We start from the raw sequence: 15110 nt of genomic DNA on the forward strand, positions 1-15110 counted from the left end.
TGTCGTGTGGCCCTTGGCAAGGCATAGCCATTTGAATCCAGACATCAGAAATGAGCTGTCACCCCCAGGACTAACCTTCACTGATTTATAATTTAAAAGCTGCTGGACAAGAGTACATTCAGAAAAGTTTGCAGACAATAGCTGCAGCTATGTGTTTTGCCAGAAATTAGGCAAGAAACAACCATAAATTGTAGAAACTCAGCTTCTGTCACACACATCCTCTAGTGAAGCACTGTGGAAAGAAGTCCTAGTTGTCTTTTTGATGAATCTTGCAATGATGAATCAGTTGTAGATGTAGCAAAGACCTGAGGAAATGGCAGCCCATCATCCTTCTCATACATTTCTCTCTGGCTGCCTCACTAGTGATGACAAGTTCCACATGCTGTGCTGCACCTGGACTACTCTTTGAGTCTCTCTCTCTCAGGGCTCAGAAGCTGCAGTGCTGCACATGCAGAGTTTTACTTGTGTTCCCTCCTACCTACAACCTCATTCCAGCAGTGCTGTGTTAGCACATGATCTGACTTGATGGTTCGATGGACTAGAGAAAGGGGAGACCTGTTCTCCAGAAGGCTTAGCCCTGCCTTCTGCCCATCCACAGCAGAGCAACAACTATCCTGTAATAATAAAAAATGGAAATAAAAGTAAAAACCCTAAACTGCAGGCAATGTAAATCACTTCACCACCTTCTTTCTGCTCATTGCAGAAAGATCCTGTCATGACATCTCCAGGTGCTGAAAAAATAATTCAAAAAATACTGAGAAAATATACTTCAATAACTCATATTATTCTAGAATGAATTTCAATGGAATTTCACTAACTTGTGCCAAATTGCAAGTATCCAGCCTTGTCAGAGCCCCTGTATTTGTTGAAAGGGTTAGAAGACAAGGTATGAGAGGTTCCAGCTAAACAAGGGAAACCTGCTTTGGACTGTAGCTGAAGCTAAGATGAAGAGGAAGATAGTTCTGATTGCCAGAGGGCTCAAGATCCTAATCAACCCTCACCCCTTAAATTAGCATGAAGCAGCTCATGAGCTGCAGCTTACAGAGTTGGGCCACAGAAAGTCACAGGAACAGTCAGCTTGCCCCTGATCAGGAATTGCGTAAACATTACCCTGGAGCTTCCTGTGGTCACAGGTTTGGCATTGCCTGAACAAGCTCTGCAACGTAAACAGAGGATTTTAATTTATTTAGCAATATTGTACAGCAAGATGCAGTACAGTGGCACATCAGGTGAAATATGTTTCTCACATCTGCAGTTGTTCAAAGGTTAAGATTAAAAAAGTGTAGTTTAAAATGAAGGTGTTTACCAGCTTTCTCCTTCCTAAGATTGAACCTGGTCTTTGATATACATCATTCAAGTTTGTCTATATTGGAGCAAAGCAAATTCCTCCTGTTTAGTGCATTTGCTTCATTTCCACGGGAGTTAGGAATGCTCAACACTTCTAAAAACCTGCTCTTCCACATCTGGCAAAAAGTACATAAATATTCTGTCTATGCAGACTGTCTTTTAGATTGGTCTGAAGCTATGACATTTCTTAAAGAAGAAAATATTCAGAAAGAAATAATTTAGGAAGTTGACTTAAATAATTTCATGTTTCAATACTTTCATATCCTATTCTGATACAAATATAAATTTTGAGCTTAATATACTGATGCAAATTTTAATAAAGTCTAAAATAAGTAAGTCCTGTGAAATGATAGCTGAAATAAAGCAATGATATTGGCAAATTGAAACACTTCATGACAAGAAACCCAAGTCAATTTGTTTCAGGATTCTCATATTAATTTGATAATGTTTGATAAAGCCTTGTATTTTTGAGTTATAAATTTTTCCAAAATTACCATATTCCCATAAAACGTTTAAATATCACTGAAACATTCTGCAGCAGGAATCATGCTATCAAAATACATTTATTAATTCTAATTACATTAATTAATAAACTGAAAAAAGTGTGAATATGATTAAGATAAAAAGTGTTCTGCAAAATAAAGATTAGAACATATCAGTGACAACTAAGATGAAGGAGAAAAACAAAGATATTTATTTCTCAAAGCAACCACAAATGGAGAAAAAATACTATGATATAAATTTTCAAAAACCATTGGTATGAGCTGTTTGCAGGTGTTTCCATTCCTTGCCTGTTTTCCAATATACCCTTGGGTCAAGATGACTGCACTGTTCACGTGAGTAATGACAGGAATGTAAAATGCTTTCTACCAACTCCCTAAATCAATTACCCTTTTCATATTTCTTACGGTTTTCACCCTTCTTTCCTTTGCATGGATACTTCTACAATTTTTCCAATACTCTGTTGAAGTTATAAAACCACATTTGTTGTGGCACTGTGAGTCAGCAGAACTCGCTGAGCAGTTCCCACTGCACAGAGCTCCAGGGCTGGTTCACAGAAAGCGTCATCACAGAAGCAGCATCTGCACCTCAGCTCAGGATTGCAGGTACTGCAATCCAACCCCTCTGTGAAAGACATCTTTATTGTAAAGGCCATGCTTTCCATTCCCGGAGAGACATAGAAAAAATGTTCAGGTTGAAATTGTGATCATTTCAGATGAAGGGGAAAAAAACAACAGGGAAATGATGCTTTGCTGTGCGTTACAGCACAGTAATTCAGACTGAAAGATTCTTCCTCTGAAATGAAGCACAGAACAGCTGCCTCAGTATTTGGGGATGCACAACCCCAGAATTAGAATGTCTGTCCATGCTTGCTTGCATTGCCTGCCTTCTGCCTCCAGCAAAAGAAAGTTAAATAGGAAATAGCTATTATTACAAACTCTGTTTAATCCCTACAGATACTTGTAAATGCTGGAAGAAGGAAGACCCTTGGTTTTGCAGTGAATTCAGGCTTACTTGGAACCTTTTTCTGTGGAAGAAGTACTGGTTACTTTTAGTAGCACCGACAGGAAGTGTAAGCGCTCTGTAAAACTCTGCCTCCCTGGGAAACCAAAATCCCACGGCGCATCCACGAGCCGGGTCCCCGGGCCCCCCGGCGGGCCCCGGCCCAGAAAGGGGCTCTGTCTCTTTAAGGCGGCGGCGCGGGCGCCCCCTGGCGGCGGCGGCACTCAGCCCGCGGGGCGGGCGCGGCCCCTCGGCGCTGCGGCGGGGCGGGAGCGTCCCGGTGCCCGCCCCGCCAGGGGGGTGGGAGCGGAGCGGAGGGGCCGGCCCGGAGGAGGAGGAAGTGGAGGCGGCCGTGAATAGCGGGCGAATGGGGAGCTGAGCGGCTGCAGCAGCAGCAGCAGCAGCAGGACCGCGGCCGCGCAGCAGCAGCAGCAGCAGCGGCGGGCGGGCACGGAGGCGAGCTCGGCGGCGGGGTCCGTGCGTGCGGGCGCTGCGGGCGTGCCGCGGGGAGGGCGGCAGCGGCGGCGGCGGCGGCGTGCCCGCTCGGCTGGGCGCTTCGGGGCCGGTGCGGGGAGCGCCTTCTCTGTGCCTCGGCGAGCTGCCCGCCGGTGCGGGGAAGGGCCTGTCGGGGCTGCCCGCCCGCCGGGGGCTGCGCCTGGCGCGGCTCGGCGGTTCAGCGGGGCGGGCGGGGGGCAGCGCCCGCCGCGGGGAAGCGGCTGATCCTCCTTTCTCTGCTTCTCTTCCAGCCGTCGCTTGGCAGGCGCCGAGTGCGAGCGGCAGCCGCGCTGCCCCGCCGCCCCGGACCGGTCCCCTGCTCGCGGGGCGGCACCATGCATACCTTCCTGAAGGGGAAGCGGGTGGGATACTGGCTGAGCGAGAAGAAGATCAGGAAACTGAATTTCCAGGCCTTCGCCGAGCTGTGCCGGTAAGAAGGCGGCCCTCGCCGCGGGGAGCGCCGGGGCGGCCGTCGGGCCGGCGGCGGCCCCGGGATGGGGCCGGGGCCGCTGCGTTCTCGGCCGTGGCCCGCGCCGCCCTCGGGCGTACCGCACTCGGTGCGGAGCTCCGCGGAGCTGCCTCTGCCCGCCGGGGCCGCGGGGTTCGCGGTGCCCCGGGCACCCCGCCCGGCTGCCGCCGGCCCGGGCTGAGCGCTCCTGCGTCCCGCTCACCTGGGCGCTGCCGGTCGCTCCAGGGAAACTATCCGGGATGGTGCAGCGTCCCCGTGGTGTGCGAGGGCCCGGCAGAGCCCCACGTTACTGCTCGCCTGGGTACGTTTCTGCCCCGTGCTTCCCGAGAGGTCTCTGGTATTCCCGCTGAAATACGGTGATTTGGGATCTTTGTAGACCCTCTTGCGAAGCCGAATTATTATTAGAAAGAGTCAAACATTTGGGCATAGCTTTCCTTCAAGTTGTGTGAAAACACATAAGATTAGGATCTACAAAGCCCTGAGTAAGCCCGTATTCATTTGGGATGTGAATGAGACATCTGGAGATGGTATAACTGCATCTATTTTGTCCTGTCCCAGAGGTAAAGGTTAGTTTGATAAGCTGTAATTAGACTTTATCTGAATAGCTTAGAGGATAATTTTTGCGGTATATTACACAATTTTATTATTTAATTGGGAGTTTAAACTCCATGTGGGTCCACGGTCTTGTCACATGTGCGTTAGAGCTTCTCATACGGAATAACAGCTTTTTCTTACTTCATTCTAATACTAAGTTTATAACAAGGATACTAAATCAGTTTTGGTAATTGAAAAATATGCTGCAAACTTTACAGAATATATCAAATGAGGCTTCAAATACACTTTAATTAAAGCATGTCATGCTGAAAACACCAGCCCCTGTGCAACTTCTGTTTGACAGCACTTGCTTCTTTCTGTAAAGATGATGGAGGCAGAACAGAAAACTGTTTCAAAGAAGTGACAGAAACTTTTACATCAGCTTTTGTACTTGGCATTCTGTACCCCCTCTGTCAAACGTCAGCAAAATTTATGAGACTTTTTTAAAGTATAGAAAGGGCCGCAAGTTCTGGTTTAATGTCTAATTTCATGTGGTTCTCCATGCAAAATTCTTGTTGATGAATAATGGTAAGTTTTGCCCTTGTGTGAGATTTTAGGTTAGTTTTTGTGATGCTCAAAAATACACTGTTACCTCTATTAGGTAGACAGAATCTGTAATTTTTATGCCCTTGATGTTTGGTAATATGCTGTTTTTCATGCCCGGAAACTACAGTGAATCTCAGAAAATCCATTAAAAACTTCTTGGTATTATGTATTGTACATAGTTATATTTAGTAGTCTCCAAAAATGACTCTCCTCCATTCTCCTTGTTTCTCTTTTTGACTAAGTGCTTTGCTTCCTTTCTCTCTACCTTAGAAATTCCTTACACTTGTGTTACATAACATGGATCTACAATTTCTTTGTGTACTGTACAAACTTATTAATAGTTTTGGGTCATCATGCTGCTGTGAAAATTGACCCCAAAGTGTCTCTCTTGCTACATTTTAGTAATTTCTTGGTGAAAATTAGGCTGCCTCATCCTTTGCACCGTAAGCTCAATTTGAATAGCATTTACAGATGCTGCGTAGAGATGGCTGCTATAACTTCTATTGACACCAAAGGGAAGCTGCATTCATTTAGGCAAAGATTTCAAGTGTTCTTATGGATAGTGTCTGCTTGATAACTTGTGTGCTTGTAAGCTGCTTTTTTTTGCTGTAGAAGTTGTCGTGCCAAGTTTCGCATACATCTTACTAGAAATCTTGTGTATGGTAAAAACAAGACAAGCATACTCATTCCTGTACAGTGATTCATGTGTTAGAGTGGACTATGTATCTGTCTGTCTAATCTACGTGCTTTATGGCGACTGCTACTTGGAATTTATTTGCCTGTTGCCTAGGGATATACTTTCTGGATGACTACAAAGTTCAGATGTGTTTGTATGAGTTTGTAATGAATATAGTCCAGGAACGTAAGAAGAGCCTCCTAATGAGCTCCTGAAGGGCTAGGATAAGGAGATTATTTCTTTACAGTTTGCCAGGACAGCCCCTTCTTGTGCAAAGCACAGACATCCTGAAGAGGTCATGGACACACATTTCAAAATCTCTTAGAAGTATTTTCTGAGAGATAGACTTGAAGTGCTAGACCACTTTCTTAAGTGTGGCTTCAGGTTTTAGGTTAGATTGTCTGAGCTGAGCTGAGACATGAGCCAGTGTGAGTGGACCAGAAGCTAAGGTGTAGCTTTGGGGTGTAGGCAGTCCTAGCTTCACCTTTCTGCTCCATGAATACCGGGCAGGAACCTTAAATACTTTCCTCATGTTTGTATCCATCTTGAAACTTTCTGTATGACTGACAGAAGAGCTGTTCTGCCTGAACATAGTGTCTTGGGACTTTTGCCTAATCTTTTTATCCACAAGGGAATCATCCTCTTATCAAAGGCCTTTGGGTTCACCTGCACACTTGGTCCTCACTGTTACAGACTAGATATGTCCTACCTGAGCTGTATTCTTTGTAGAGCATAACTTTGTGGAGATAAAGGTAGTGCCTGTGGTTGTATCTACCTTCACAATTTACAGCCCAGACCAGTGATCCCAAATTATTGAATTGCACCCCAGTGCAGACCTTAAGGCTTCTACATCTCCTTGGGGGTTTGGAGCAGAGTGATGAGGAAAAAGGCAGTGTGTTTTCACAGGCCTTTTGCAGAGAATCAGTGAATTCCGAATAGTGCCTTAAGAGCTGTTGACCCGAGCACTTGGCCTGTCACCTGGGAAGCCAGGTTTCAAGCCTATAGTTGATGTCTCTCAAGGGAGACCAAACCTGAAGATGAGCCAAGCTCACTCTGATTCTCTGTTTGAGCCTGCCACTGTGTATAGAGAGGAATGTGACTTTGCTTTCCAGTGCCAGGTTAGTCATTCTCCCTGCTCTGTCTGAACCACTATGGTGAGGGCATTCCTTTGGGATGAGGTGTGTCCTCAGTTCTGGTCTGTTTCCTGAGGTGGTTTTTGGTTTTGCCCAGCAGCTCTTTTCTGTATAAGCTGCTTTGTAAGCTGACATAGGAGCAGGACTTTTACGTTCCGTTCCACGCATCAGCACAGTTTAAGTGGTGAGAGGAGTTTCCTTCTCAGCCTTACTGATATGAAGGCATTCCTGTTTGAGTTGTGATAGGGGTTGAGCTCTTTTGTCTGGACCAGGGCACTTGGTACGTGTTTCTTATGCTGTCAGCGAATTTATTAGTCAGCCAATTTATTACTATTGCCAAGTTGACCTGTGCTTTTAGTAAAGCGGCTAGAACACCATGCTTTGTGTTGCACTTGGAATTATCTGCATTCCAGCATGCAGATATGGTGCAGCTGCAGTTCCTTGAGTGTAAGGCCCTTGTGGGACTGCAGAGTGCAAATGTCTGGTTGGTGCATCTCAAACAGACATTCTCGTGGGCCTTTATGTTCTTCTTCTCTAAGGTGACACAGACACAGAGCTTTAGGTTGCTGTCTATTGTCAAAATATAGAGTATCTACGCCCTGCTGAAAAGTAAAGCAAAGTTTCTAGGCATTCTTAACAGAGAATTTAGGAGCCTGTGATGTAAGTATGTAGTTCTGATGTTGTCATGTGTTTCTGCCACTGCTGAAAGGAACAGTTCGTCCTTTCTCTAGCTCCTTGGTCTCATCTTCTGTCTCAAGCTGGGTTTACTGGTTATGCAGTTGGTGACGACTCTCAATTCATTCAGTTCCATGCTCATCACATTGACCTTGGAATGGCTGTCAGTGTGCAGGTGTATGAGCAGTAATACAAGGTTAGGGAAATGGAGATGCCACATTCCATTATGGAGGTGGGAGAGCTGTTGTGTGAATGTCAAATGGTGGTAAGGACTCTTGGATGCCCATGTAATCATTTTGTAAAATATGCATGCTGCCAGGTCTCTGTGGGCCTTGTGGATGAAGAGACTCCTGTTCATGCCATATGAGGAGTGGCATATATATGAGTAAAAATGCATAGATCTACTCAGAAAATGAGTTGAGTGTGTTTGGCACCAGTTAAGATTAGTGAGGTGCAGCCATTTTCAAATGTTCCTTTGCTCTGTAGAAGCCTCCATTTTCCTGGTGGTTGTTCTGCTTGTCAGCTGTTACTATAGCCTCTTCTGGGAGCTCTGGGGATACGAGGCAGTAAGGTCACGGCAATATGAATAAGTTACAGTGATGTGAAGTGAAATACGCTTCATCCAAGAAGACATGATTTAAAGTCACCCAATTCTAAATGGTAAGCTACTTCTCAGTTATTTTGGACAAAAGCATTCACGTGTGCAACTTGTTATAGTTTGCACATTAGTGTGGTAGCTTTTCTGTGTAGCTATATACATAAAAAGTCAGATTTCCTCTTAATGGCATGTAGAAAACAAATAGAAAAGCAGTTGAAGAGTTGCCTGAAGATGTTATTCATATCATAATAAATCCTGCAATTTGACTGATAGAAGAACTGTGCTTGTACACCCGAATGACCAGATTATTGATGGTAAAATTTTAGTCTGCTGTTTTGTTTTTTTGGGGTTTTTTGTTTGTTTGGGTCTTTTTCCCCTAAAACTGGGTGAACATCTGGGAGGGAGAAGTTCTCAGGAAATGGTAGACATGCTGAGAAACTCAAATTCTGCCCACAGAAGGCAATGGAAGCAGGCTGGTTGAGTTATGCCTTCTAGTAAAGCCCAGCTGTTTTGATTTTCAGTGAGCAAGCCAAATTGTCATCTTCCCTCCTTGTGAGATCATCCATGATAAACTGGTAGCATCCCCTGACACAGGAAGCTGAGTTGTCTTGGTCCAGTTTGGACTGTTATGTGCTACGCACTGGCAAAGACACTTTTGAAACTTGAGCCATGTTCTTGAGTTGTGGCCTGCAGCAGTTCAGCAGGCCTGGGATTTAGCGCAGAACTTTGAGTATGTAGCTCCAACTGAGCATCTGTCATCTGTGCTGAAGACCATTTTGTTATGACAGGTCATTGTGGTGTGTCGCTTTGTTGGGTGTTTCATTGAGTTATGGTGAAGCTATTTTGAGGCTGATACCAGGTCGATCTGCTGAACATAGCAACCAATGACTTTTTTTTTCCCTACCAAAATATTAGTATGTCTAATTCAAATTTCTGTGTGGCTTGAACTTGCTTGGGTTCTTTTTCCTTTTTTTAAGCTAAATTGATTCTTCAGCTTCTGTCCATTTAATTTTTGTGATACAGTTAAGTCTTATTTTAGCACATGAGAAATCACACTATCTAGAAGTCTACCATGAAATGGTAAGCACTGTTGTCAGTGCTGTATGGTTCTCTTTTTCCTCTTCTAAACTTTGTGGTCCCTTGTGTGCTGTGGCACAAGAACCTAAACATGATTTTTAAGACAGATTTAAGAATAATGCTGGTTGGAGGGTATTAATTTAATCTGTTTCTTTATATAGCGGGCAGGAAGTATATTACATATTTTTTCCAGGAAGAACTCGGGGGATTTTCTTTAACCCCAATTCCCCACAAAAAACCCCTAAATACTACTTTTGTTAAATATCTGGCTTGTGCCGGTTAGCTTTTACAACCTCAAAATCCATTAAAATAAAATGTATGTGTGTTGATCAATAGCTCCCATTGTTGGTTGTGTTAGTCAGAAATACTATATCATGAGAAGTGACTGGGGGCTAGATGGGTGGGTAAGTTTGACATCAATTCTTAACAAAGACAACTGGCCTAATGGTAGAAATTATACTAAGCCATGAAAAAGTGTTGAAGGTAGTAGCAAAGGAGGGTATATTTCTTGGAGGAGAAGCTCACTTTCTTTCTGGATTCCTGCTCCTTCTTCCTGTAATTGCATAGAGACTTTATATCCCTGAAGAGCTGGATATGTGTGCGTTTTCTTAATCTCTGAGAGCACCTACTGACAGGCATTCTTCTCACACAAAGCTGACGGTGTTATGCTTGCAGAACCATTTCATGGGAACACAGCGCAGCTGCTGGACAACAGAAGTGACTGTAACAATCACCCTTTCATAGTGACTCAGTTTTGCGGTCTAGCAATCATTTACCTCGGGTTCAGGAAGCTTGCGTCTTCCTTATGGCACATCCCTTTACCACAACCTGTTGGAACTGATATGCAGCAAGAAACAGTATTAAGCCTGGTCAGGTGGCAGCTTTTCGAAGAAAGATCTGCATTCTTTTGCAGATCACAGGCTGAATACAAATTGACAGTGTTGCCAAAAAAAAAAAAGGCCCTAAAAACACCCGAGCAAATATCATCTTGGGGTGCATAAGTTGGAACAGAGCCTGCAAGGCACATGAAGTAATGTCTCCATTCTGCACCGCACTGATAATGCTGCTACTGCAGTAGCCTCACCTACTGCCTTTGGTCTGGGGCACAGCATTTCAGGGAAAAGGTCGATCAGCTGGGAGGTGCCCAAAAGAGAGCAGTGAGAAGGATCAGGGGTTTTGTAAATACAGTGTACTGTACTGTGCTTTCAGCATAAAGAAAAGGCTGGAGATGATCTTGACCATAAGAAGCTGTGGTAGGAAAGAAAAAAATCCAACATGTGCTCCCCCCTCTTCTGCCAAGCATATTCTCCAGTTCTGTTGTAGGTAGAAGAAAAAGTAGTGGCCTACAACTGTGCCAAGGAGGGATGATAGGTAAGTGAGAAAAATTCTGTAGTTGTCGAGGTAGGGAGTAGAGTTTTTTCTCGAGACCGGTACAACCACCTTGGACAAATAGGCTGGGAATGATACAGGCCTGTGGTGCTGTTTCAGTACAGAGATGACCTCTCCTGAGGTCAGTGCTGTCCCTGGTTTTGTTCAATCTGTAATAGTGCGGAAGGTACCTGAGAAATCATTCTTAGTGTGTATTAAGTAACTTGAAGTCCCTTTAGTAATTTGGGAATCATGACTTGGGAAGTCTAAGCACCCAGTCTAAATGTGTGCAGATCTCTTGAATAGAGAGGCTCAGTGTCAGTGGGTTGAGATGACAGCAAGTGTTTCCTCTGTCTTAATGTGCTGCACCTGGGAATTGATAGCATATCTCCTGATATTGACCCGATAATGTATTTATCTGAACAGCTGACACTTTTTCATGAGATGACATTCTTGAACGTGTTCCAAAGAAAGAGGGAAGCAGTGCATGTGAAACACGCTAAAATAAGTGTGATAATAGATAAAATAAGCACCTGGGCCAGTCACATCGATGGCACAGTGTTGTAGAACAAACCCTCTCTTGTCTGGTTGTCTTCTGTTTTCTCATTTTTGAGTTCAGTGTTCAGTCCTTGAAACAATGGCTTGTTTTGTCCTGATGAAATTTAACTCTGCTCAGAAGGAGTTATGTGATTTATATGATCAAGGAGGAAGCTGCTGATGCTTCCATACTGTCCAAAAACTACAGAAATGCTAGTTAGTATTCTGTCTGTCTACAGAGAAATCCTATTTGTTTCGCTAAAGGAGGTCCTTTATTTCTAAGCAGAATGTCCTTACTCATAGTTCTTTCCTCCCAGCTTCAGTGCATGGCCTAATTTGACTGGGGTGTGATTGCCTCTCATGTAAAATAATTCCTGTGAATTGGGAACCAAAGCAGGTGTCTGCTCTTTCCCACAGCCAGGGTACTACCTATGCAGGGAGCAGGGTGTACAGGCATTGGGAGGTTGTTCTGAGGGCTCTCGAGGCTCTGATCCGTAGAGTGGAGAAAATCATGTTTCCGGATCTAATGGCACTTCTAGGAAAGTAATTGGCAGAGCCAGGCACAGGAATTGGAAGCAGGTTCAATTCACATTGAGCTGTTTAATCTTCTCCCCCCTGTTGCCAGTTAGTGAAGATTTGTAATATGTCTTGTCTTAAAACATACTGCTGAATCAATTTTCCTTCCTCCTCCGAAACAGGCATATTTTTGCTCTTCATCATACCCCTCACAGACTTTTCTTCCTTCTTGTCAATAAGACATCTTTGGTTCTTCCCCTTTGTAACACACTGGTTCTGCACGTCCAGTCTGGGTCCTGGGGCACTGTCTCATCAAACTGAATTCTCCATAGTGCCACTGGCAAAGAGGAAAAATAAGTGAATGAGACATGTCTGTAGCAAAATACAGAATACTGAATCTTGAGCTGTGAAGTCAGGATGCTCCTGCCTGTCATTCTGAAGGCCCATGATTGTCTTAGCAGACTACATCACAAACATTCATGGATATCGAGAGTGTCCTTCCTCAGAGGAATGAGCTAAAAATCAGTGTGTTTCAAGAGACCTGGTTTGAGTTGAATGTTTTGGCCATAAGCAGCATAGGCATCCTTTTCTGAAATCTATGTGTTTTAACATGCTAGTGATTCTTTGTACTTTCTCTAAATTTCTTGCTGATATTAGGCATGGATAAATACGTGTAATCCTGCAATGTGTTTCATTATAGCAGGAAGAAATAGTTCAGAGGATTCTCTGCAAACAAGGCCCTTGGCACTGTGTGTTGTAGTGCTTAGTAATGACTCTTGCTGCCTGAGCTCGATAAAGTTATCTTCATGTTGGGGTTGGGGCAACTGGTTAATAGCTGATAGAACAAGTGATGTCTGGGATGATTAATTGTGCTGGAAGCAAATGATACCTTAAAGGTTCACTTACAAAATGCCACGCCTGGCCTGGGTACCTACACTGCTGCAGTCCTTTCTCCCTGTCATTCAGAAATGACTTCTGTCTTTTGGTTAAAAAAGTTGGTGGGATGACTAGGCTTATTCCTTATCTTGTCGCTCTGCTTTCTCTACAAGGATGATAACTGTCATAATTTGTACCGGTGGACTGTGAAGTGCTGCCTGCTTCAGCAATGTGGTGTGTTTTAGTGAGTCCAGCACTGACCACTTAAACCCATTTGGGTATGTGTGTTTCAAGGAGAAACCTGGTTATTTCCTTGTAATTAAAATACGAACCACGGACATGAATGTAAATACAGAACACTGTTGTTCTTTAGCTTTATCTGCATGTCATGCAGCTGTGTGTAGATGCTGCTTTGTTCAGGAACATGCTGCTCCTTTGATTACAAAATCTCATCTCAGTTTTGGGGAATTCACCGGCTGAGGATCCAGCTCCCTCTGCCTGCTGTCACTGCAGTCTGGTACCAGTGCAGATGGAATGGGCTCTCCTTGCTGCTGTTTGAAGCGTGAGAGGGTGGCATGGGTAATGGAGAGGAACTTCCGTCCAAGTTCATCAGCATGTTTTGCTTTGTAGCAGAGGCTGTAATTGCTTGGAGCTGTTTGGGGTGACAGGCGAGATGAAGAGTTTGAGGACAGCCAAGCAGACCTGAACCCAGCTACCCAGGACCTGTAGGGATAGTTACAGCAGATGCTATGGGAAAGTATGAGGCACAGAGTAAATTGCCAAGCCCTCTTCTGTGAGTCACTTTTAGAAGCTTCAGTGGCAGCACTTGTGTCCATGGTACCACATTTAGTAACCCCAGATGAATCTGCTTCACATAAATCTTTTAATGCGTTTTTCAACTCACTTTAATTTGTGCCATCACAGGAACATAGGGAGGGAGGTTATTGGCATTTGTTGGGTTTTGGTTTTAGTGTGTTTGTTTTCTAAGCCTGTAAAGGAATAGATATTACTTATTTTTATGTGTAGGTATTCATTTTACAAAAACACCCTGGCTCTTGACTAACTGAAAAGAAAAAAAAAAAAAAAAAAAAAATCAGTCAAGTTGTCTTGCAAAGTTCAGATGGCAAAAGTTCTTCCCCAAAAAGAAAACACTTTCCTGCTAAAAATAAAAAAGCCTCTAGAAGAGGGAGGAGGAACTAAGATTTGGTACAGTTTAGAAGCCATCTTCTAACTCAATCTAATGCATGGTAATCTGGCTTGAAACCAACAGTGGAGGGGTTTGTGAAACCTAAAAGCCCTTTGTAACTGAAGAGAGGAGAGTCCAGATCCTCATTTGCTGCCTGATGAAGTTAAGTGCTGACATAGCCAAGGGACACTCTCAGAAAGTGCAGCACTGTATTAGTACTGCAATAGTAACAGAATCCCTGTCTTTTCTAGCATTTATACCAAATGTGCAATTCAGTTTTTAATAAAATCTCCACCTAACTTTCATCTTGCGTTGAAAGCACTGAGTTTTTCAGGTCTTCCTATAGATTTTTTTCAGTTAACATCACCTTTCTCTGTTCATAAGTATGACTTTGAGAGTTGCTTCAACTCTGCATTCTTTCACCCTGTTGTCTAAAATGGATTTTCTTTGTCAGTCAGTCTTTAAGCACAAATGTGCATGCACTCAGCCCAGACTAGGTTTTAGAGTTCCTGTGCTGTCTGGAACAGGTATACCCTGATAACATGTTGAGTCATGATGTTTCCAGCAAGTGTGGCTTTAACATAAGTGTCCTCTGAGATAGTCTGGGTAAACTGTGTTATCAGAGACTGTACAAGGTACCCTGGCATGATAGAGCTGTATGTGAAGCTCAGCATTCAGATACACTTGCTAGTTGGAGGGGTGGGGAGAGAAGGATAGAGCGAGCTTGTTCGGAGGTTGCCTGTGGTGCTGCTCTTGTTTTGTTGACAAAGAGGGAGCTTAATTCACTGGAGCTGTCAATCCGGTAGTTTTCAAGCCTTGAAAGAAAACTCCTGTAAAACTGTGGTTAAGAGGGAAGAAAGGGAGAAAGAAACTTAGCAAGACTACTATTTTGATGAAAGATTGATGATATAAAAATCCCCCCCAATTGTAGTCACTGACCTCTGCACTGTATCTACTAGAAAAGGGGAAAGCATAAGAGTAGAAGGGAAGTATTATTGCTGGCATATTGGGTTGGAGCACTGTGTGCTGGGGAAAAAATACGTGATGATAGAATTGAACAGCACCCTTTGTCCCCTGGTAGAACTTTTCTTTTTCAGAACTGCCACCTTTTAAAGGTTGTTTAATCTGTGGAGAAAAATAGTTTGTGCTACACCTTTAGTTGTTGCTGGTTGCATGAACTGCAAGTGGGAACTGGAGGCTATAGGAGGAGAAAAGATCTATTTGGAAGTGAACAAGCACTGGATGGGGTGATATTTTTTGACAATGTGGTTTGATGTTTTGGTGTAACCATTCCTTCTGCCTCAAGAAATAGGTCAAAATCCAGAACTTTGTCCAGTTTGAAGTGAATTTTGAAAAGAGTAGGTATTTTTTTGACACTTTTCCTGAACCAAAATTTTAACACACTTTGAATTGAAAGTAGCGGCTTGCTACTAGACAGGGGGTTGAAACTCCATTTTGTTTTTCTTTCTCTTTCTAATGTTATTTTAGGCTCTCGGTTTGCAGCTTCTGAGAGG

The 15110-nt window shown here is 43.8% G+C and overlaps 1 protein-coding gene across 1 annotated transcript in view; it reads left to right on the forward strand.

Annotated features, from left to right (window-relative positions):
- The first annotated feature begins 3607 nt into the window (after positions 1 to 3607).
- The window catches only part of ITPK1 (inositol-tetrakisphosphate 1-kinase), a 142940-nt gene continuing 131437 nt past the window's right edge, over positions 3608 to 15110 (forward strand). The window contains exon 1 of the mRNA XM_040067036.1: positions 3608 to 3775. Coding sequence (XP_039922970.1) covers positions 3681 to 3775 — 95 coding nt within the window. The 5' untranslated portion in view covers positions 3608 to 3680. The remainder of the gene's footprint in view (positions 3776 to 15110) is intronic.

The sequence above is a fragment of the Hirundo rustica genome, chromosome 6 (assembly GCF_015227805.2).
Source record: "Hirundo rustica isolate bHirRus1 chromosome 6, bHirRus1.pri.v3, whole genome shotgun sequence".
Classification (NCBI taxonomy): domain Eukaryota; kingdom Metazoa; phylum Chordata; class Aves; order Passeriformes; family Hirundinidae; genus Hirundo; species Hirundo rustica.